The sequence below is a fragment of the Cervus elaphus genome, chromosome 15 (genome assembly GCF_910594005.1).
Source record: "Cervus elaphus chromosome 15, mCerEla1.1, whole genome shotgun sequence".
Taxonomy (NCBI): Eukaryota; Metazoa; Chordata; class Mammalia; order Artiodactyla; family Cervidae; genus Cervus; species Cervus elaphus.
Genome location: NC_057829.1, coordinates 4430684 through 4455316, shown reverse-complemented (window position 1 = coordinate 4455316; position 24633 = coordinate 4430684). Strand labels below are relative to the sequence as shown.

Below are 24633 nucleotides of genomic sequence, written 5' to 3'. Positions count from 1 at the left end.
GCACTCAGCTTTCTTTATAGTCCAATAACAGCATAAAATTGACTTAAAGATAATTTGTTGAAACAAAATTGGCATTAATAAATCTACTGCAAATCTAAAAAAATAAATATAGTGTTCATAACTTATAGAACCTAAAAGTTTTTAGTGATTCTGTATGGAAACAAGTTTATTAATTAATAAATCATATTGGAATCCTCTACATATTTATTTTTTATCTGTTTGATTTGTTTGTAGTGGTAAGAGCTTCTCCTGTAATTATCTTTTAAAAATTTATGCTTGTGTGTCTTGTGTTTCATTTTCTGTTTGCCATTGTCATGTGAAGCTTCATGAAATAGTACATTCTTCTTAGAGTATATCTTTCTCATTATAAAGTAATCAACTGTATCCTCTTTATGGGCTTCCCAGGTGGCTCAGTAGTAAAGAACCTGCCTGCCAAGCAGGAGATGCAGGTTTGATCCCTGGCTCCGGAAGATTCCCTAGAGAAGGAAGTGACAACCCACTCCAGTAATCTTGACTGGGAAATCCTATGGACAGAGGAGCCTGGCGGGTTACCGTCCATGGGGTCGCGAATGAGTTGGACATGACTTAATAACTCCACAATAACAATAATATCTCCTTTATCCTTTTTGTCTTGAATTTTAATTTGTCTGGTAGCAATTTTGCCATCATTATTTTCTCTTGGTTTTATGGGCATGGTGAATCTTTCTTATTTTTACCTTATTGAAAAAAAAATTTGATTTTTACCACATTTCTTATCATTGCTAGGAGGCTGTCTTTGCTTTGCACACTAGCATGATAACTGAAAGTCTCCATTATCGGAACTTGGTTTCCACTCTTTACCATAGTGAGGGCAAGGTTCTGTTATATATAGCTTTCAGCTAACATAGTTCTGTACAATGTGAGAATGGTCTGTATCTTCATTTTTCTTTTCTTCTCTATTTGAAATCCACTGTTTTTAAAAGCAGATTTTGATAATCACAATTTTGCTTTTTACTTTTTTTCTGCAATTTTAGTTTTCATTTTCTGTGCTTTACATGCACTTTTTCTTGCTTTTTTTTCTCTTGACCCTATTCAGATTTAGTTTCTTCATTTGTCTCTTTTGTTCCCTGAATTTTGTTGACATCATTGTTCCATATTATTAAAATTTAAAGCATAAGATGAGATTTCTTTTTCTCAGATAAATGTCTAATTCAGTTTGTATATATGAATTCCAGTTAACATAATTAGGCATTAACTTTAGTACCACTCGCCTTCAAATCTGTTCAAATCCAACAAAAAACTAGTAAATCCTAGTTTATGAGTTTTATGAGTTTAAAGTGCCATTTTAATCTCATAATGTCTTTGTGACTAGTGATTAGAAATTAACTCAGAACACAAGTTCTTAGTCATCTTAGTAGTGTTTGGTGTGGATAGTATTACATTTAATGTCAGAAGACCTTGAGATAAATTTTGCTTCTACTTATTATTATCTACGTGACATTGAATGTTACCTATAACCATTCCAAATAACCATTTTGTTATTTATGAAATAAAAACACTGCCACCATCATAAGGTTTTTGGAAACACTCAAGAGGACAGTGTACGTAAAACCTCCTTTTTCATCGTCTGACACATACATTTTAATTACTGTTTCTCCTGTCATTGCGTTTGCTCTTGGATCAAGTCTTAACATTTTTTGTTAGGTGGAGTGGAAGCCACATAAGATGGGGACAACCTTTTCGACTACGCCATGTCACAACAGGAAAATACTTGAGTCTCATGGAAGACAAAAGCCTTCTACTCATGGACAAAGAGAAAGCTGATGTCAAATCAACTGCATTTACCTTCAGATCTTCCAAGGTAAGATGGATATAATTTTGGATTTCCCACTGCATTTCTTTTGATGTTAGAAATGCAAAGAAAAATGATGTATGTTTTACACAAATTTCTAAATTCCCAGTTACTCTTCTATTCCTTCCTCTTCAGTCAAATCCGTTTCCTCAACCAGTAAAACCTGCCCAGGTGTTTCACTTGGTTTATCGTTATTTGGTTATTTCCATGTAGCATATCCTTCCAACTCCTTTTAGTTTTCTTAGGCATCGACAGTGCAGTAAGCACAGACCTTGCACTGCTGTGGCATAACAGTGTGAGGGGCACATCAGCAGAACCTTTTCCTCGCAGGCTCGGTTACATATCTGCTCCTACATACAGACCTTTCTTCTTAGGTCTGTTGAATCCTGTGTAAGGACAAAACATCTAAGAATGTCCTTCAATCTTTCATGAGAATTCCTCTGAAGTAGATGTTGAGTAGAATAGACAAAATAAGTGCACATCAAAGTCAGGTTGAAATGCTGGTGCACAGTTAGACTCTCTCAGTACCTGATGTGTTTGTGTGTGTGTGTGTGTGTGAGCTGAGTCGTGTCTGACTCTTTGTGGTCCTATAGTCTGTAGCTGAGTTGTGTCTGACTTTTTGTGGCCCCATAGACTGTAGTCCACCAGGCTCCTTTGTCCGTGGAAATCTCCAGGCAAGGATAATGGAGTGGGTTGCCACTTCCTGCTTCAAGGGATCTTCTCGACCTAGGGATCAAACCTGTGTCTCTTATCCAGGTCTCTTACATCTCCTGCGTTGGCAGACAGGTTCATTACCACTAGCGCCGCCTAGGAAGCCGTAGTACCTGATGAGATTCCCAGCTCACCGACCCCACCATGCAGTCGATTGCTAACCATGCCTCAGCAAAACAGCACATGTCCTGAATAGTCAAGTGTCTCAGGAAAGCTGAAAATCGCTTATTCATTTGACATATGCCAAGTGTCTGCTGTGTGCCTTTTTAAGATAATTGTATATTTCTGTCCTTAAGTTAAAGATTATTGTGAAATTTGGGCATTGTGTTAGAAATGGTATTGAATTACTGGTTAGCTTTGTCTCAGAGATGCATAACTTTATGCCCGTGTCACAGATAAAGGTATGTTTGAGCAAGACCAGAACTAACTCTGAAAAGATAGTAGCCTGAGTTTACATCTCTAATACCATGCTCTCAGTTCTCTTGCTTTGGAAGACACAGAATGGTGGAAGATGCTTCTGATTTGGTGAGTTCTCCCGTTTTCCAGGAATGACATCCAGTGTAGGTCCCTATTCATTCTGGTGGAAACAGACAAGGCTGGTCAGTTCCAGTGGATAATCTGAGACAGGATCAGCATTTATAGTTGTTATAGGGACCCACAGGGGAGCTCTGAAGGGGGGAGTACTTGGGTGGACTTTCTTTAGTTGGAAAGCTCAGTTGATCACATTGTGAACAGACTTGGTGCCAGTGGGCTTCTTCCTCAAGACTTTCACCACAGAGGTGGGAATTTACTGGTTTATCCACTGATATCCCTCAGTCCAGAAAGACAAAAAAATTCAGCCTGCCAAAGATGATCAGTTATCTGATGGTGAAAGCCCTTTTCAAGAAAAAAAGATGGCAGAAAATTGGAAAAGTGCAAAGAAATGCATGACATCCCAGCAAAATGTATCTACTGAAATAAAATCCCAGAGAAGGGGAAAAATATGAACATGCAAATTACATTGAAAGAACATTAGAAATTTTTCCAAGACATGGCAGTTAAAAAGGTAAATATATATCTAACAAAAACTGGAGGTGAAAGAAGAAAAGTAAAAGGTGTTCTGATTGCTTCCAGTAAAACAGTGATAAGTCAAATAATATTTTCTAAAAATTTCAAAATCAAGTAACAAACAAGATATTTCTGAGTAAAAATCCAAACATTCAACTGTAGTAAAATTTATTGAACGAAGGTAGTGGAAGAAAGGGAAGTCTGTAAAAGAAAGGAAGTGGACATTTTCCCACGCAGAACGTATGAGGGCTGACTTGATCTCAACTGGGAGCAGGGGAGAGATGCTGATAGTACATGCCTTCCTAAGCCTTGTTTCAGGCACTGGGAAGCAGGGACCCCTTTTCCCCTAAATCCTTCGCCTTTTAAAGATGATAATTGCTACCATTCTGTGATTCTTGGTAGGTCTACAGTTTGAGCTGAGTATTTTCTGTAAGTGATCTCACTGAGAAACAGGATCCCCATTTTACAGATGGAAAAACTAAAGGCAGGAGAGATGAGTCACTTGTCCACCTTCTATGGATAGTCACTTAGCTGGGTGTATAGAAGAGCTGGTGAACATGAGGTTAACCCTGCTCCAAACCACTGCCCAGGGTGAGTTTCAATAACCAGGCCTGATCTCCAGGTCTGGAACCCTGTACTGGCTAGTCACTCATTCACCTCCAAGGCTGTCAGAGCTGCCCCAGGATCTCATGTAGTGAAGCACTTTCTTATCCGCTCTATAGGCTCCCAGGCAGCTGCCAGACGCTATTGTCTAATTGTGGTCTCCTCAGTTCCTGTTATTGCTGGAGAAATCTGAAATTCATCTTTCTCTTTTCATTATTTCTCTAACAATCATATTCCTATAGTCTTCAGAAATCCTATTTTGCTATAGAAAGCTGAATACCTCCACAATCTTTCTCTTTTCATTCTTTCTACTGTAATAGTCCTACTTCTCCAGGAGGCAAATGGATGCCTCTAGCTTTTTTAGACTCTAAAATCACTGCAGATGGTGACTGCAGCCACGAAATTAAAAGATGCTTACTCCTTGGAAGGAAAGTTATGACCAACCTAGACATCATATTAAAAAGCAGAGACACTACTTTGCCGATAAAGGTCTATCAAGTCAAAGGTATGGTTTTTCCAGTAGTCATGTATGGATGTGAGAGTTGGACTATAAAGCAAGCTGAGTGCAGAAGAATTGATGCTTTTGAACTGTGGTGTTGGAAAAGACTCTTGAGAGTCCCTTGGACTGCGTGGAGATCCAACCAGCCCATCCTAAAGGAGATCAGTCCTGCGTGTTCATTGGAAGGATTGATGTTGAAGCTGAAACTTCAATACTGTGGCCACCTGATGTGAAGAGCTGACTCATTTGAAAGACCCTGATGCTGGGAAAGATTGAAGGCGGGAGAAGAAGGGGACAACAGAGGATGAGATGGTTGGATGGCATCACCAACTCAATGGACATGAGTTTGGGTAAACTCCGGGAGTTGGTGATGGACAGGGAGGCCTGGCGTGCTGCAGTCCATAGGGTTGCAAACAGCTGGACATGACTGAGCCACTGAACTGAACTGAACTGAGCAAAATAGGGTCTGGGTTATTCCTACGGAAATGCAAATACAAAACAGACACGTATATTAACATTTCAAAATGTCTTGCATACATGCCTCCATTGATCTAGCAACATTCTATATAAGTGCATTTTAAATGAGAGGGGTTTTCTTACAGAAATAAAATAAAACTGTGCATATTACCTGTATCATTCCTTGCCATGGCAAAAAAAAAAAAAAACTTGGTAAAGACTCAAATGTTTAACAAATATTAATAGAGTTGGTAACTTAGTGGTGTTAGCTATGAGAATATTGATTTGGAAAGATATCCATCATAATATTGTTGAGTAAAAAAAGCAAATTAGAATGCAATTTAAAATCTTACCTTTTTTTAAAAGTGAAGAAAAAGACCCCAGTGTATGTTTGTATATGATTATATGTTAGATGTGAAAAATCTGCACTAATTTTTTAATTTTGACTGCTTTAGAAAGATCGAAATGGAGGAGGCAGGAGAAAGAAGAAAGGATTTGGAGGTTGAGGTTAGCAAATGCAAACTATTATGTAGAGAATGGATAAACATCAAGGTCCTACTGTACAACAGGGAACTATATTTAAACTCTTGTGATAAACCATAATGGAAAAGAATATGAGAAAGAATGTGCATATATATGGAACTGAATCATTTTGCTATACAATGAGAATTAACACAACATTGCAAATCAACTATACTTCAATAAAATATAAAAACTAAAACTAAAACTAAAACTAAAAAACAGATCAAAATGGAAGGTATATGAGAATATGAGTGCAAGGGGAAAGATTTTATTTAACTTAAAAAAGAAATCTCTGGTTGTTTTGCCTGTTATGATAGCCATTTTTCCTTTGTAACAAAAAACTCTGTTAAAAAATTCAGCCATTGCACTGACATATTTGGACATAAGTTTTGTGCACATTTTAAATTTCTTTCTTTATGGGGAGACCTCGAATCAGAAATACTGACTCAAAAGCTATGAATATTTTCAAAATCTAGAAACAGTTCTCATCCAAAGCAATAGCTTTTGAAACATTTCCCCATAAATATCTCTGCTTTTGTTATGTCAGTGTTATTATAGTTTGCATATGAAGAATTTTTACTGACCAGATTCTTCTGTGGTCTCTGCTCAGAGGTTCTGTTTCTGGGTTTTGGTGATTGCATACTGTCATAGCTGACGCTGAAAAAACAGAGAACTGAAATTTCAATATTGCCTTTTAATGAACTGTTTGCATGCATATGTGCACGCTAAGTTGCTTTAGTCATGTTTGACTCTCTGCGACCCCATGGACTGTAGCTTGCGAGGCTCCTCTGTCCATGGGATTCTCCAGGGAAGAATACTGGAGTGAGTTTCCAAGCCCTCCTCCAGGAGATCTTCCCAACCCAGGGATCACACCCAGGTCTCTTAAGTCTCCTGTACTGACAGGTGTGTTCTTTACCCCAGCACCACCTGGGAATCCCAATGAGCTGTTTGATTTCTCTAAAACTGCTCTCCTGTATTGAGCTCACATTCATGGAACCACTCTAATACACAGGTTGCTAATAACACACTATCAATTTGTGAATAACATGGTTGAGATTCATGAAAACAGAGGTGAAATCAAGGAGGACATTTTTAAAATTTATTTTATTGAAGTATACTTGACTTCGTGTTATGTTGTTTTGTGCTGTATAGCGAAATGATTCAGTTGTACATGTCATATACATTACTTTTCATATTCTTTTCCATTATGATTTATCACAGGATACTGAATGCAGTTCCTTGTGCTACACAGTAGGACTTATTGTTTGTCCATCCTATACATAATAATTTGCACTTGCTAATCCCAAACTACCAATTCATCCCTTCCCCACCCACTCCCCCTTGGCAACCACAAGTTTGTCTCTATGAATGTGAGTCTGTTTCTGTCCCGTAAATAAGGTCATTTGTATCATGATGGTGTGATCACTCACCTAGAGCCAGATATCCTGGAATGTGAAGTCAGGTGGGCCTTAGAAAGCATCGCTACGAACAAAGCTAGTGGAGGTGATGGAATTCCAGCTGAGCTATTTCAAATCCTGAAAGATGATGCTGTGAAGGTGCTGTACTCAATATGCCAGCAAATTTGGAAAACTCAGCAGTGGCCACAGGACTGAAAAAGGTCAGTTTTCATTCCAATCACCAAGAAAGGCAATGCCAAAGAATGCTCAAACTACCGCACAATTGCAGTCATCTCACACGCTAGTGAAGTAATAATTAAAATTCTCCAAGCCAGGCTTCAGCAATATGTGAACTGTGAACTTCCAGATCTTCAAGCTGGTTTTAGAAGAGGCAGAGGAACCAGAGATCAAATTGCCAACATCTGCTGGATCATAGAAAAAGCAAGAGAGTTTCAGAAAAACATCTATTTCTGCTTTATTGACTATTTCAAAGCCTTTGACTGTGTGGATCACAATAACTGTGGAAAATTCTGAAAGAGATGGGAATACCAGACCACCTGACCCGCCTCTTGAGAAACCTATATGCAGATCAGGAAGCAACAGTTAGAACTGGACATGGACCAACAGACTGGTTCCAAGTAGGAAAAAGAGTACGTCAAGGCTGTATATTGTCACCCTGCTTATTTAACTTTTATGCAGAGTACATCATGAGAAACGCTGGGCTGGAAGAAGCACAAGCTGGAATCAGGATTGCTGGGAGAAATATCAATAACCTCAGATATGCAGATGACACCACCCTTATGGCAGAAAGTGAAGAGGAACTAAAAAGCCTCTTGATGAAACTGAAAGAGGAGAGTGAAGGAGTCGGCTTAAAGCTCAACATTCAGAAAACTAAGATCATGGCATCTGGTCCCATCACTTCATGGCAAATAGATGGGAATACAGTGGAAGCAGTGTTAGACTTTATTTTTTTGGGCTCCAAAATCAATGCAGATGGTGATTGCAGCCATGAAATTAAAAGACGCTTACTCCTTAGAAGGAAAGTCATGACCAACCTAGATAGCATATTAAAAAGCAGAGACATTACTTTGCCAACAAAGGTCCGTCTGGTCAAGGCTATGGTTTTTCCAGTGGTCATGTATGGATGTGAGAGTAGGACTGTGAAGGAAGCTGAGCACTGAGGAATTGATGCTTTTGAACTGTGGTGTTGGAGAAGACTCTTGAGAGTCCCTTGGACTGCAAGGAGATCCAACCAGTCCATCCTGAAGGAGATCAGTCCTGGGTGTTCATTGGAAGGACTGATGCTGAAGCTGAAACTCCAATACTTTGGCCACCTGATGCGAAGAGTTGACTCATTGGAAAAGACCCTGATGCTGGGAGGGATTGGGCGCAGGAGGAGAAGGGGACGACAGAGGATGAGATGACTGGATGGCATCACTGACTGTATGGACATGAGTTTGAGTAAACTCCGGGAGTTGGTGATGGACAGGGAGGCCTGGCGTGCTGTGATTTATGGGGTCACAATGAATCAGACACGACTGAGTGACTGAACTGAACTGAACTGAACTGAACTGTATCATATTTTAGATTCAACATGTAAATAATAGCATATGGTATTTGACTTTCTCTTTCTGACTTACTTCTGTTAGTATGATAATCTCTAGGGCCATGCATGTTGCTGCAAATGGCATTCATTGTTTTTATGGCTGAGTAGTATTCCATTGTGTGTGTGTGTGTGTGTATGTGTGTGTGTGTGTGTGTACCACATCTTCTTTATCCATTCAGCTGCTGAGGGACATTTAGGTTGTTTCCATATCTTGGCTACTGTGAATAGTGCTCCTATGAAAATAGGAGTCCCAGTATCTTTTTGAACTAGAGCTTTTCTGGATAAATGCCCAGAAGTGGGATTGCTGAATGGTATGGTAACTCTGGGGGCTTCCCTGGGGGCTCAGCAGTAAAGAATCCATCTGCAGTGCAGGAGATGGGGGTTTGATCCCTTGGAGGAGGGCACGGCAGCCCACTGCAGCATTCTTCCCTGGAGAATCCCATGGACTGAATTGCCTGGGAGGCTGTAGTCCACAGCGTCTCGAGGAATCAGTTGTGTCTGAAGCAATTGCGCACGTGGAAACTCTTATTTTTAATTTTTTGGGGAAATCTTATTTTTAAAATCACAGAGTTTTCATTTTAAAATCATTGACAGATTATGTAATACAGTGTTTTCTATGAAGTCAAGACAGTAACTCTATTATTTCTAAATTACTTTGTTCTATTATATATAATGTGTAATCATTATAGAAGATTTTAAAAAGAAATAATGCAAAAATATGGTAAGGGGTAAATTAAAATTGTGTACTATCCATCACTCAGAAACAACTATTGAGTGTATGTATTTCAGTCTTTAACAACTATATGCATATTTTTATACTAATAGGGCTACATATTAAAATTAAAAATTAAAATTAAAAAGTAAAAATTATTCATGATGAAAAGTGCAATTGCATAATAAAAAAGCATGAACTTAAAACTAAAATAGAGTAAAAGTACAGTTCTTAATTATAGATGACATAATATGTTTTTAAAATAAAATACTGTTTATATTTTTAACATTTTAGAGAAGATGATATAGGTAAACAGTTTCTTTCATCCTTTTGTTAAGCATTATACTTGGCTATGGTCCCTCGTCTTTGAATAAATAATCACGTTTTCTTAAAGGTGTATGATTCTTGTTTTCCCTTAATGCCACTGACAAGCTGAAAATGCTTGCTATATTTTTGTATATTTTTGCTATATCCAATGAAAATAATGAGTACTTATATTTCTGGAAGGCAAAAATATGTGTGTAAGATATTTCTTTGGTTCTTGGTGTACTTTGAGTATACAAGTAATAAATGACTATTGGTTGACATAATTACTATGTTGTAAACCAAGTTTTTATTACTGGTGAAAAATTAAACTTTTTTTAGAACAGTTGAAAATACCGACTTTTATCTTAGAATCGAGGGTACGGTTTTAGGAATTCTGAAGAAAATCACCTCTTAAGGACCCTTATTTTACATTAGCGTTCCCTTACCTATGATTGTGTGGAACTGCTTTGAAAGTATATTCTATATATTTGAAAACATTAAGATGTTTCTGGGCTTCCCTCATAGCTCAGTTGGTAAAGAATCCACCTGTGATGCAGGAGACCCTAGTTCAATTCCTGGGTTGGGAAGATCTGCTGGAGAAATTATAGGCTACCCACTCCAGTGTTCTTGGACTTCCCTTGTGGCTCAGCTGGTAAAACTGGTAAAGAATCCACTTGCAATGTGGGAGACCTGGGTTCAATCCCTAGGTTGGGAAGATCCTCTGGATAAGGGAAAGGCTACCCACTCGAGTATACTGGCCTGGAGAATTTCATGGACAGTATAGTCCATGGGGTCCCAAAGAGTTGGACATGACTGAGTGACTTTCACTTCACTTCATTTCAAGATCATTCTTACTTAAAATTTTGTGAACCTCTTTAAAAACCTGTTCTACTAGTTAACATAAGGAGCGATTTTTTAAATTGTCATTTGGATATCTTTGTACTAATGTGAATACTCATTAGCCATTCTCAAGTTCAGGATTTGGAGAATAATAAACAATTGTTGATGACTGGATATATTCAGAATAAACACAATAAAGTGAAAGACAATTTCTAATATCACCAATGTTGTCCCCTATTCCCCTCAGCTTTAGGGAGATATAACTGACATTTAATAATGTGTGAAAGTAAGATGTACAATGTGATGTTTTGATGCACACATATATTGCAAAATCCTTGGTCTTTTTTTTTTAAAAGAAAGCATTTTATATCATGAAAAATTCAGTTTGATTTATGCAGGTTTTCATAGAACTTTCCTTCACTTTCTCTACTCCTAGAATTTTAAACCATTACATTAGTGTATTGAAATGTCAGTTTTAATCATAAGGTAGGTTGACAATCACCCGTGTATTACACTGCCCCCAGGATGTCATTTGTTTTTTTTTTTTTTAGCTTAAAATGCCACTAAAATATTCCTCTTTGGGTGATTTTATCCAGTCTTTTTCCTCTCATGAACCATGAATAGAAACCTTTAGCTATTGAAATGATGGAATACCAACCTCAAATAAGACTTCCAATGAGATTACAAGGATTATGGAGCAAACTGTAAAAATAGAACAAAATATTTTTAGGATATAGTTTTAGCATGTTTTTATTTGAGATTTTTATTCTTGGCTCAAAATATGTTTAAGATGTTTTAAAATATATAGACCCACCAATAAAAATAAGAGTCAGGCTAACAGTTTATAATGTGCCAAGTAATGTGCTAAGCCCTTTTTATGTGTTTTCTTATTTAATCCTAGTTCAAACCTATGAAGCTTAGATACTGTTTTTAGTCTTCATTATGTAGATGACTATATTTAGGCTTAGGTTAGTTAAGTGGCAGATCTAGACTCTGAACCTAAGTATTAATAGTAAATCTGAAGCCCCCTTTAATGATAAAACTTATGGTTTAATAATAATGAGTAGCAGATAAAAAGAAATGTTTCTCATCTGTGATCACCTGCATTTATGGTTGCTTAGTGATTGATTAAATATCTAAAAATTAAAATCAAAACGGATAACTTGGGCTTTTTTTGTTATCAAAATAGTTATATGAAGTTTTCAATGCAGATGGATTTTTGCTTTTAATCAGGATTAAATTCAGAATAAATTCTTGCAATCAGGTGGTGTTTCTCAAAGGGTTTTGATAGCATAATAGAAAGTAATGCCCACTATCATTTTACAGAAGATACAGAAATTCAGTTTTAGTTTTTATGGTAACTTTAAATAGCATTAAGCCTGACAGTGAGCTTGGTGAGACCATCTGTGGTTAAGATGAGGTGTTTAACTAATTTGAAAGGATATGTGCATTTTTGTGTTCATTGCAGCATTATTTATATTAACTAAGACTGATTAGTGCCCATCGAGAGGTGAATGGATAAAGAAGATATGGTATACATACAAATATATATGATGGAATGTTATTCATCTGAAAAAAGAAATCTCGCCATTTACAACAATATGGATGGACATAGGGGATATGCTGAGTCCGAGAAAGACAAATACTCTATGATTTCCCTTATATATTTATATATGTACATATGCAGAATTTAAAAAACAAAACCAATGAACAAGCATAACAGAACAGACTCATAGAGAACAAACATTATTGGTTGCCAGAAGGGAGAGAGACTAAAAGGTACAAACTTCCAGTTACAAATGAATAAGTCATAGGAATGAAATGTTCAGCATGGGGAATATAATTAATAATATTGTAGTATCTTAGATGACACGTGGTAATTAGACATCATAGTGATGATTTTGTAATGTATAGCATTATGATTGAATCACTGTGTTGTATATCTGGAGCTAACATAATGTTGTAGGCCAATTATACTTCAAGTTTTAAAATTGGACATGCTGCAAAGAAATGCAACAAGATGTTAATGATGGTTATCTCTGAGAGAGATGAAGAGTATAGGTGATCATTAATTCTTGATACTTTTATGTATTTGTAGTTGTCTGCAATGAACAGATTTTGCTTGTAAAATTAGAAAGAAACAATGTCCTTAAAAATGAAGTAAAAAAAGACAACAACAACAACAAAAAAAAAAAAGAAAAAAAAATGAGATATATCAGTCAGAGTTTAACCAGAGAGACAGTGTCAGAATGAGAGACATATATATGAAAGGATGTTTTATATGGACTTGCTTTCTGAGATTGGAAAGCTGGCGGAGGAGTTTGTAGTGCAAATGTCCTGAAGAGGAAGATTGTAAGCAGAATGAAATTGATGGGACTCACTGTAGTCTCTGTGCTTAAGGAAAGCCTAAATCCTCTTTTAAAGACTGCACCTGATTAAGTATGACTCACCCTGGGAAGCCTCCCATTTTATTTGCTCAAATCAATTGAATCGGGACCCTGACTACATCTGCTGGATCTTTTCACCTTTGCGGTGTAACACAACCTAATTGCAGAAGTGGTACCCCATCATATTCACTGGTTCTGCCCACACTCCAGGGGAGGGAAGATATAGTACAAGATTTTTAGAGGGCTTCTCCTAAGGCTCTGTGTCCTTGTTTCACTGTCCCCATGGATGCTCCTCAAAGACCCTCTGTTATTAAATCAGGTCTGCTGCTTGCTGCTTACAAAATGAATAGTCACAAATGCTGATAGAAAGGAAGGTTGCAAAAAAAAAAAAAAAAAGAAAAGAAGGTTGCCTTGAATCAGAATAACTACCATCTGGGGAGATGGTGGACTCAGCAACCCCCAAAACCACCTCTGAAGATTCTGCATGGCAGTGAAAGCTTTTAAAGGGAAACCAGGAAGTAATCTAGTGAATCATTGAGATGGGGGGTCAGAGTCATGGTCATCCCCCACAGTGTGCAGGCTCATCGACTCTGCATGATCTTTCTTTAGATACTGCCTTGTTCACACAGTTTATTTGTGAGATTTCTGAAGGGGAAGCTAGGGAAGTGATCTGGTCATCTGTTAATGACTTATTCATTTCTGCTTCTTTGATTTAGGGAAAGAACCAACAAGTTGCAAACTATTGTGTTACGTAAAGATTTGAAAGGTGAGCTAGGGCCGAAAATGAGTAGAGCATGGGGGTGCCTGGTTTAAGGTTAGTGAAGAGACAAAAGAGGGGCCTTCTACAAGCTGCTTACATCTCCAAATACAGGAAAAGTCTTAAAGCTCTTCTCTCCATAAACCCACCCACTGGAGTTTTTCCTCATGAAACTTCTGAACACAGGGGCTAAAGTCAGCTGTGTGTTTTTTTGCAGTTCTGCCCTGGATGGGGTAAGCTTGGCCTGGCCTGTCCATCCCAGCAATTTCTTTTAACCTGTAGCATTGTTAGACTCATATTTCACAGTGACCAGCTATTTTTTTGCCAAAATATGCCCCTGTATAGAAGCAAATAAATTAATTTTTGACCTTTTAGCTCTCAAACTTTAGCCACTATTTGTCTTAAGGAGAAAATACCAAAATACTCCATCTGCTAAGGATGTAGGCCTTTGTCTTCTTTCTCTCAGCCACTTGACAGAATAATTTGGCGACATTTAAGGAAAATTTCAGTTAATGCTAGAAGAATGTCTCTGAACTACCTTTGTCCATATAATTAAAACATTATACTATTAGGACTAGTTTAAATTTCTTAATGAGTCTAATCTCCACTATTATGTCCAGTATATATAATTTAAGGAGAACAGTTGTTCAGACATAGTTTTGACATAGTCATGAGCCAGATTGACATACCCAATGCCAAAACATCATTTTTTATTTTTCAGGCTGATCTTTTAAACTTCTGGAACCATGTTAATATTCATTTGGAAATTAGATTTTCCAAGCATTCATGAGTAGGATTATTTGAATTCTGGGATTGGGGTTATTTTATTTTATTTTTTCTGAAGAGTGACCTTGGTTTTTTCAGGCAGTGAATCTTGCTGAACTGAAGCTCCAGTTTTTTTCTTTCTTTGGCAGTGGGATGTTGCTTGTACTGTTTGTGCTCAGTTATTTTGGAGTCTAACTGCTACTATTTACTAGCGCTCCCCTGGGTGTGCATAGTATAATGGTTAACAAGAATTGGCAGATTGCATAAACAGATTTTGTGGCTACTTTTCTCATCCAGGATTTAGCTCGTCTAATTTTTTTGTCTGCTTGTGAGCCCCAAACTGTGTCCTTTGATACCTCAAGTATCAAATAAGACAGAACCTTAATCCCAGGAATGCAAGGATTCTTTAATATCTGCAAGTCAATCAATGTAATACACCACATTAACAAATTGAAAGATAAAAACCATATGATTATCTCAATAGATGCAGAAAAAACCTTTGAGAAAATTCAACATCCATTTATGTTAAAAACTCTCCAGAAAGCAGGAATAGAAGGAACATACCTCACCTAATAAAAGCTATATATGACTAACCCACAGCAAACATTATCCTCAGTGGTGAAAAAGTGAAAGCATTTCCCTTAAAGTCAGGAACAAGACAAGGGTGCCCACTCTCACCACTACTATTCAACATAGTTTTGGAAGTGTTGGCCACAGCAATCAGAGCAGAAAAAGAAATAAAAGGAATCCAGATAGGAAAAGAAGAAGTAAAACTCTCACTGTTTGCAGACGACATGATCCTCTACATAGAAAACCCTAAAGACTCTACCAGAAAATTACTAGAGCTAATCAATGAATACAGTAATGTTGCAGGATATAAAATTAACACACAGAAATCCCTCACATTCATATACACTAACAATGAGAAAACAGAAAGAGAAATTAAGGAAACAATACCATTCACCATTGCAACAAAAAGAATAAAATACTTAGGAGTATTTCTACCTAAAGAAACAAAAGACCTATCTATATATAGAAAACTATAAAACACTGATGAAAGAAATCAAAGAGGACACAAATAGATGGAGAAATATACTGTGTTCATGGATTGGAAGAATCAATATTGTGAAAATGAATATACTACCCAAAGCAATCTATAGATTCAATGCAATCCCTATCAAGCTACCAACGGTATTTTTCACAGAACTAGAACAAATAATTTCACAATTTGTATGGAAATACAAAAAACCTCAAATAGCCAAAGCAATGTTGAGAAAGAAGAATGGAATTGGAGGAATCAACCTGCCTGACTTCAGGCTCTAGTACAAAGCCACAGTCATCGAGACAGTATGGTACTGGCACAAAGACAGAAATATAGATCAATGGAACAATAGAAAGCCCAGAGATAAATCCACGTACCTATGGACACCTTATCTTCGACAAAGGAGGCAAGGATATACAATGGTAAAAAGACAACCTCTTTAACAAGTGGTGCTGGGATAACTGGTCAACCACTTGTAAAAGAATGAAACGAGAACACTTTCTAATACCATACACAAAGATAAACTCAAAATGGATTAAAGATCTAAATGTAAGACCAGAAACTATAAAACTCCTAGAGGAGAACATAGGCAAAACACTCTCCGACATAAATCACAGCAGGATCCTCTATGACCCACCTCCCAGAATATTGGAAATAAAAGCAAAAATAAACAAATGGGACCTAATGAAACTTAAAAGCTTTTGCACAACAAAGGAAACTATACGCAAGGTGAAAAGACAGCCTTCAGAATGGGAGAAAATAATGGCAAACAAAGCAACAGACAAAGGATTAATCTCAAAAATATACAAGCAACTCCTGCAGCTCAATTCCAGAAAAATAAATGACCCAATCAAAAAATAGGCCAAAGAACTAAACAGGCATTTCTCCAAAGAAGACATACAGATGGCTAACAAACACATGAAAAGATGCTCAACGTCACTCATTATCAGAGAAATGCAAATCAAAACCACAATGAGGTACCATTACATGCCAGTCAGGATGGTACATATACACAATGGAATATTACTCAGCCATTAAAAAGAATACATTTGAATCAGTTCTAATGAGGTGGATGAAACTGGAGCCCATTATACAGAATGAAGTAAGCCGGAAACATAAACACCAATGCAGTATACTAACGCACATATATGGAATTTAGAAAGATGGTAACGATAACCCTATATGCAAAACAGAAAAAGAGACACAGATGTATAGAACAGACTTTTGGACTCTGTGGGAGAAGGCAAGGGTGGGATGTTCTGAGAGAACAGCATTGAAACAAGTATACTACCAAGTGTGAAACAGATCACCAGCCCAGGTTGGATGCATGAGACAAGTGCTCAGGGCTGGTGCACTGGGAAGACCCAGAGGGATGGGATGGGGAGGGCAGTGGGAGAGGGGATCGGGATGGGGAACACATGTAAATCCATGGCTGATTCATGTCAATGTATGGCAAAAACCACTACAATATTGTAGAGAAATTAGCCTCCAACTATTAAAAAAAAAAAAAAAAAAGAACCTTTCTTCTACTTGAGCTCCGAGCAGATTGGACAGGGCATGCCCGTAGACAAAGGCTACATCTTACAAATCACTTGAGTACTCTTTGTCTTTATAGAGAAGTCTGCTGTTCACTTTCTGCTTTTGGTCTCTGAAATGCCTAACAACAGAGTCTAAAAAATATTTTTTCCCAATTTTCTAACTGGTTGTCTATGGGATGTCCTAACTAAACTACAATCATTTCCCATGGCCAGAATAACTAAAAAGAAAACTAAATATAGATGATTTATAAAATATATCAAGGTAATGCTAAAACTAAATGTCACTAATTTAGGTATAGGTTAGTTAATACAGGGTTTTAGGAGTCTGACGTCTCACCTGACTTGGACACTTTATTTCTGGTAAAACAGACTAGTTTTCTGTTGGATGCTTTTACCAGCTGTCATGTTCTTACCATGGTGATTGGCCAGATCATTTAGATTATTTTCACCTGAATTTCTCCTAAACTTGAGCTACAGAAAATGATAGGAAATAAAAGAAGGAAAGGACTGACTGGCTTTTGTTCTTTTAAAAAGCAAATAATCTGGTGGTTTTTTTTTTCCCCCCTCTAATGTCACTTTAGCAGTTCTTACTTGACTTGAGGATCTGAATAATTACAAAAACATGGTCATTATGAAGTTTTGGAATTAAAAGTTCTAACCCAGAGAGTGATGTGAAGCACTTCAGTAAAAAGCAAGCACAGCATACCTTTGTACTTAGTAGCTGCACTTTTCAAAGCACTGTCCACAAGCCTATAAATAGACTACAAGCCAATTTCCTGGGATAAAGGAAAAACAAAAATCATGTTAGAAGCTCCTTGTTTTATTTTGAGGAGATGATTGCATTGTTATATATTTTTCCTAGAATTTATTTTTTCTATTTAGAGGGTTGGTTTAAGTAGATTTGTAGTTTATCTGGTTTGATAGGATGAAATTGGAATGGTTTATTATCTGTTTTATTGCAAATTCAGATTATTTGCATAATGGTTATATCAACTTAACTTCTAATTGCATTCACTTTCTTATATGACCTTGACCCTTTTTGCATTAAGAATCAAAACTCATTTAAGTTTTAATTTTCAATTGTTGACGGAGTGTCCATAATTATTTCGGAGTTGCTAATTATTAGTGTGGTGTAATAATACCATAAGAAATCAAAATTTCTGTTTTACTTGAATTGTTCCTTTTGGTGGTTTAACAGACATAAAATTGAATCAACCTAATTTTCAGAAACATTTATATAACTAGTACTGATTTCAAACAATGCTCAAACAGCCAAAGAGATAGACAAAACTTAAAGTAAATTTAACAAGAAAATTAGAACAAGGACAATCAGAAACCACAAAAGAAGATATTGTAACCAAAAGAGCATTAGATTTTTTTCCTGCTATTTTAAGAATTATACAGAACTTCAAGGCATAATGAGTTTTTGAAGACCAGAATGAAACATGGAAGGGAAAATTGAAGGAAGAAGCATTAAAACAAATCAGGATTGAAAGGAAACATTTAGTTGGTATCAGAGGATTGATTGTTTCTTCCTAGCATAGAGAACTCTGTAGTCTAAAAACTATATTGAAACTGAATTATACCCTTGATTAGGGTTTGAAAGAAATCATCATTATTCGTAACATCCTCATTAAAACAAAATTCATCATCAGCATTATAAATAATAGCTTCATGGTCAAAATCATGAAAGTTTATTCAAGTGTTTATTTTATCCCAGGTACTGTGCTGAAAATGTTGCATTCATTATCTCATTTTTTCTGATACTGTGGGGGAGGTTCTCATGTTAGCTTTATTTACAGATGAGAAACAGAGGCTTAAAAGGTTTAATTAACTTATCCTAAGGCCTCAGAGGTACTAAGTGGCAGAGATTAGGCTCAAAATTGGATTTTCTGTCCCCCAACCTATACTCTTAGTCATTAATCATAAAAATAATAATCTGGAAAGAATATGAAACCTGAATTACTGATTTTAAGGTCTCTAGTTTGGAGTTTGCCATGAAGCAATATAAAATTTTGTGTTATAGCCAAAATAATTTTCTGCCCGTATGAATAATTCAGGAGTATGTTATTTATCTTTGCAATCTCCTCCTCAGTTTCCAGTAGAGGTTGAACTGCTACAATAGAACATTTGACCATTATTATTTCAGAGGGCTGCATTTTTCAAGGAACATGATTTACAACAAGGCAAAGTTCCTTTGATATTAAACCAGTATTTTTAAAGCCTTTGCTTGTCTTTTTTTTCCCCTCTCCCAGGAAAAATTGGATGTAGGAGTGAGAAAAGAAGTCGATGGCATGGGAACCTCTGAAATAAAATATGGAGACTCAGTGTGTTATATACAGCACATCAGTACAGGCTTGTGGCTAACTTACCAGTCTGTGGATGTGAAATCGGTGAGAATGGGATCCATACAACGCAAGGTAAGAATGTACAAAAACACTGTCTGTGGTGGTCATTCTTAATAACTGAACAACACAAATGCAAGACCCAAACAAGTAGCAACACTTTCAGCCTCTTGCTGTGTTATTTACAAGCTAGAGGTCCAGTCCCACCCTGGTAAACTCTCTGGGTTTTGTATGGTGAGCAGTATTAGATGTTGCTTTCTTGTTGTTGTTTAGTTGCTCAGTCCTGTTTGACTTTTTTTGACGCCATGTACTGTATGGCCTGCCAGGCTCCTCTGTCCATAGGATTGTCCTATGGACAGAATACTGAAGTGGGTTGCCATTTCCTCCTCCAGTAGACCACATTTTGTCAGAACTCTCCACTTTGATCCATCGCTTTTGGGTGTCCCTGCATGGGGCGTGGCTCATAGCTTCATTGAGTTACAGAAGCCCCTTTACCACAACAAGGCTGTGAACCATGAAAGGGTTGAAATTTTAGTTTTCTTGTGTTTTTCATTATCATGCCCAAGTCACATTTATCTCAGCTTGCTGTCATTTCATCTATTCTGGTTGTTCATCTCAGTATGACTTCTTATTGTGAATTTTCACTCCTTTTTCACTGAAGAAATATTTTCTTTCTAGTTCATTAAATTCTCTTTTTATGCCTTCTTGCATCCTGTAGACAATTAAAATAGTTTATATACTTAAATAATATTCTGCTATTTCATTTTATCTGACTTTAATAAAGCAGATATGATTGCTAAATTTTATCAGTTGAAGGGAGATAAAAATCATATTTTAGTGTCTTTTACTTCATTGATAAATAAGTTAATAGACATCACAATATTTAAGAATCCTTATCTTCATAGACTAAACCCAGTTTGGCCTAGTTTATTATTCTTCTTAAATCTTATTGGTTTCTACTTATATTTTATTTTAGAACCTACCTAGAATTGCCACATATATTCATTTGATAAATTTATGCATTAATTTTTCTTTGTTTATGGATATTGAAATTTGAAATTCATGCAGTTTTCATATTTCATGAAGTAGTCTTTCCTTTGTTTTTTTTCCACCATTAGAAAATGTAGACCATTCATAGGTGACAGACTGTAAAGACAGGCAGCAGTCATTGCTCAGTTACTGGTCTACTATTATAAGAGCATGTTCTCTTTGCAGGTTCATTAGAGCTCACTTGTGAAATTGTTTAGTCCTATGATCTTTTAAATATTGGATCTTAAATTTCCTTTCCAATCTCTGGTAAATAAGGTGATATCATCAAATTTTCTACGTTAAGGAGATTCCTTTTGATGATTTTTAACTTGCTAGGAAGTCATCCATGTCCTCTGGGGTAGTCAGTTATGTTCTAAAAAAAAAAAAATTGGAGGTGGGCATTAAGTTTCATACAGCATTGATTTATTATATTTTATAATTTTAATGTCTTTTGTATCTTATATTTCCTGTGTTTATTTCTTTCTTTCAATTTTATCTTTGGCCTGCTTTGTGAGAGGTTAATCTCTTTCATTTATCTTCTTTTATTCATCCTTACCTACTATATCATTTTCTTTCTAGTTCATTAAATTCTCTTTTTATCTTAATTAATTCCTCTTTTCAATTTTGTTTTTGTTTTTTAGAGTCTAAAAATGAGTAATACATTGCTTCATTATGGTCATTTTTTTCTTTGTCAGTGAATGCATTTAAGGCTTTGGGATTGACTTTGGGACTTCCCTGATGGTCCAGTGGTTAAGACTCCCAGTTTCCATTGTAGGGGACAAAGGTTCAATCTCTGGTAGAATACATCACAATATTTAAGAATCCTTATATTCATAGACTAAACCCAATTTGGTTTAGTCTCAGATCCCAGGTGTTCTGTGGAGTGGCAAAAAGACAAAAAAAAAAAAAAAAAAACTTTAAATAGAAAAAAAGACTTTGTGTCTCTGTCTCATTGATTTTGGTATAGGGAAAATTATCTTTACATTGCTTTTTAAATAGTTTGTGATATTAGTTCTAGTTGCTAATTTTAGTTTAGTTTATCTGGTTAAACGTTCTGAAGACATCTTGCTGTTGGTGTTGAGTGAAGGGAGTTAGCCGCAAATGGTTCCATTTACATGTCAGTACACAAGTGATCTTTGCTGTTGAAAGTCCAGAAGATGGGAAGTACCTTGGAGAACAGGGGCAGGAAGTGAGCACTAGGGCAGGTTTTAAGGTGCCTTAACATTCTCTCTCTTGATTGGGTGTTACACAGTTGTTTCACTTTGTAAAATTCATTCAGCTGTTCAATTATCTCTTTATGTTGTATATTCAGAAATATAAAGCCTCTAACAAAAGAAATAATACAATAAAATACATTTTTTAAAAGAACTGAGATACCTTAGAAGCATTGCTCAGTGCTTATAAATTAACCCTGCTATGTTCAGAATTACTGTATAAGTGGTATCCCATGTAATGTTTTCCTTTGCTTCTTTTGTTCAGAGTTTGTTTAGACTGTGGATGAATTATTGAATATAGATATGTGAAAGCACTCTAATATTTGTTTTTCAAATCAATACATTTATTGATTTGTGCTTTAAACAACAACAGATTCATCTTTAAAGCAACAGCTGAATAAATATATTGAATGGTGGATATGTACAGGGACCTGTACATATTACTTTACCTGAGCATGACTGTGTACAACCTCTTTCACTTTAGACTCTGTTTATTGTCATGGTTCACCATTTTGAGTGCACATCTTCCTAAATCCCATTTGAAAAAAGGATGTTGGGAGTAATGGAGTTATTTGTCCTTTCATGCAGGCTATTATGCATCATGAAGGACACATGGATGATGGCCTAAATTTATCCAGATCTCAGCATGAAGAATCACGGACAGCACGTGTCATCCGGAGCACAGTCTTTCTTTTTAATAGATTTATTAGGTACATTTTCCTTCTTTGTTGTGATTGCTTGATATTTTATTTCAATTTTGTTTTTAGATTACAAATAAACAATTCTAAAACATATATGTTGGTAAATCTCATACAGTTTGGCAGTTCTGCCGAACACATTAGGAAATGCTAGTTAGATGATTTTGTGTTTTTCTTTTTAAAATTGGAATATAGTTGATTTACAATGTGTTAGTTTCAGGTATACAGCAAAGTGACTTAGTTATACATATTCATATATCTGTGCTTTTTCAAATTCTGTTCCCTTATAGATTATTATAGAGTATTGAGTATATTTCCTTTAAATGATTTTTAAAGAAATGACTGTGGTTTTAGGAACTATATGTGCAACTTATAATTGTTAGCTGTATGTGAGAATTATTCTATAACATACCTTTGTGCTAGCTCTTTCACACTGAGGATGGTACTTCCTAGATACTTTGTGAATTTTGAACATTTTTTTTAGGTGATTCTTGTAATAAGTAAGTTTTACCACGTAATAATGGAAACAATTGCATATCTACAAAACTAAGTCTAACTTGTGTCCAAAGTGTTTTCTGGAAACCTTATACCAAAATATATTCTGGTTGGTGATAGGTATTATATCTGTTTTTACACTTGCCAATTTAAAGATGGGAAAAACTGATATATATATGTGTATATGCTCTTCCCAGGTGGTAAAGAACTCACCTGCTGATGCAGGAGACACATAGGTTTGTTCCCTGGATCGGAAAGATCCTTGGAGGAGGATGTGGCAAGACATTCCAGTTCTTAGGTGGAGCATCCCCGTGGACAGAGGAGCCTGGAGGGCTACAGTCCATAGGATCGCAGAGTCAGACAGGACTGAAGCAGCTAAACATGCAAGCCTGCATGTATATATTTATAGTATATATATATTTATTTGTTACTGTTTAGTCACTCAGTCATGTCCAACTCTTTAAGACCCCATGGACTGCAGCCCACCAGGCTCCTCTATCCATGGAATTTCCCAGGCAAGAATACTGGAGTGGGGTGCCATTTCCTTCTCCACATATTTCTTTATAATGATATTTAGTTTTTTAAAATTTGCACATCAGTGTGAATTGTTAAAAAACCAATGAGTATATCTCATATTTTTTGGCCAGGTTTCTTCTTTTATTTTTTCTTGTTGATTTGCCCTGTTATTTGATAATATTTATATTAGGCATTATGAGCTTTTTATATGTTAGAGATATTAATTTCCTATATAAATTGTAAATATTTCCCCATTTTTTTGGTTTGGAAAAGATCTTAAAGTGTTTTTTCCATTGTGGTTTGCTCAATAAACCATGTCTTGGTTTTATAGCATATAAAAGACCTTTACCACCTAAGATTATGTGAATGTTAATTATTCTCTGCTTCTTTTATAAACCATTGCACTGTTTGCATTTCTGTGCATACTTTCATGAAATCAGAGCATGTGCACAGCATTCAGCTTCATCATATCCTTAGTATTTATCTCAATTCTCTGTCTCATATAAATCCTAACCCTTTTCAGATGGAGTAATGCTTGCTGGAGTAGACATCATCAGATTCTTATTTTTTATAGCAATATTTTAACTGTGAAATTGTAACTTATTTAGGATCAATTCAACTTAGACTTTTTCCATCTTGTCCTTTCCATAATGCTTCTTTCAGTTCAGTTCAGATCAGTCACTCAGTCTTGTCCAACTCTTCGCGACCCCATGAACTGCAGCACGCCAGGCCTCCCTGTCGATCACCAACTCCCAGAGTCCTCCCAAACCCATGTCCATTGAGTCGGTGATGCCATCCAACCACCTCATCCTCTGTTGTCCCCTTCCCTTCCTGCCCCCAATCTTTCCCAGCTTCAGGGTCTATTCAAATGATCAGCTCTTCGCATCAGGTGGCCAAAGTATTGGAGTTTCAGCTTCAACATTAGTCCTTCCAATGAACACCCAGGACTGATCTCCTTTAGGATGGGCTGGCTGGATCTCCTTGCAGTCCAAGGGACTCTCAAAGAGTCTTCTCCAACACCACAGTTCAAAAGCATCAATTCTTCTGTGCTCAGCTTTCTTCACAGTCCTACTCTCACATCCATACATGACCACTGGAAAAACCATAGCCTTGACTAGATGGACCTCTGCTGGCAAAGTAATGTCTCTACTTCTTAATATGCTGTCTAGGGTGGTCATAATTTTCCTTCCAAGGAGTAAACGTCTTTTAATTTCATTGCCGCAATCACCATCTGCAGTGATTTTGGAGCCCAGAAAAATAAAGTCAGCTACTGTTTCCACTGTTCCCCATCTATTTGCCATGAAATGATGGGATCGG

The 24633-nt window shown here is 36.4% G+C and overlaps 1 protein-coding gene across 12 annotated transcripts in view; it reads left to right on the top strand.

Annotated features, from left to right (window-relative positions):
* Positions 1–24633, top strand: part of RYR2 (ryanodine receptor 2) — a 794016-nt gene that overhangs the window by 377132 nt on the left and 392251 nt on the right. For all 12 annotated transcript variants that reach the window (XM_043925904.1, XM_043925902.1, XM_043925903.1 and 9 more), the window contains exons 12-14: positions 1684–1840; positions 19275–19439; positions 22196–22317. In XM_043925904.1, coding sequence (XP_043781839.1) covers positions 1684–1840; positions 19275–19439; positions 22196–22317 — 444 coding nt within the window. The remainder of the gene's footprint in view (positions 1–1683; positions 1841–19274; positions 19440–22195; positions 22318–24633) is intronic.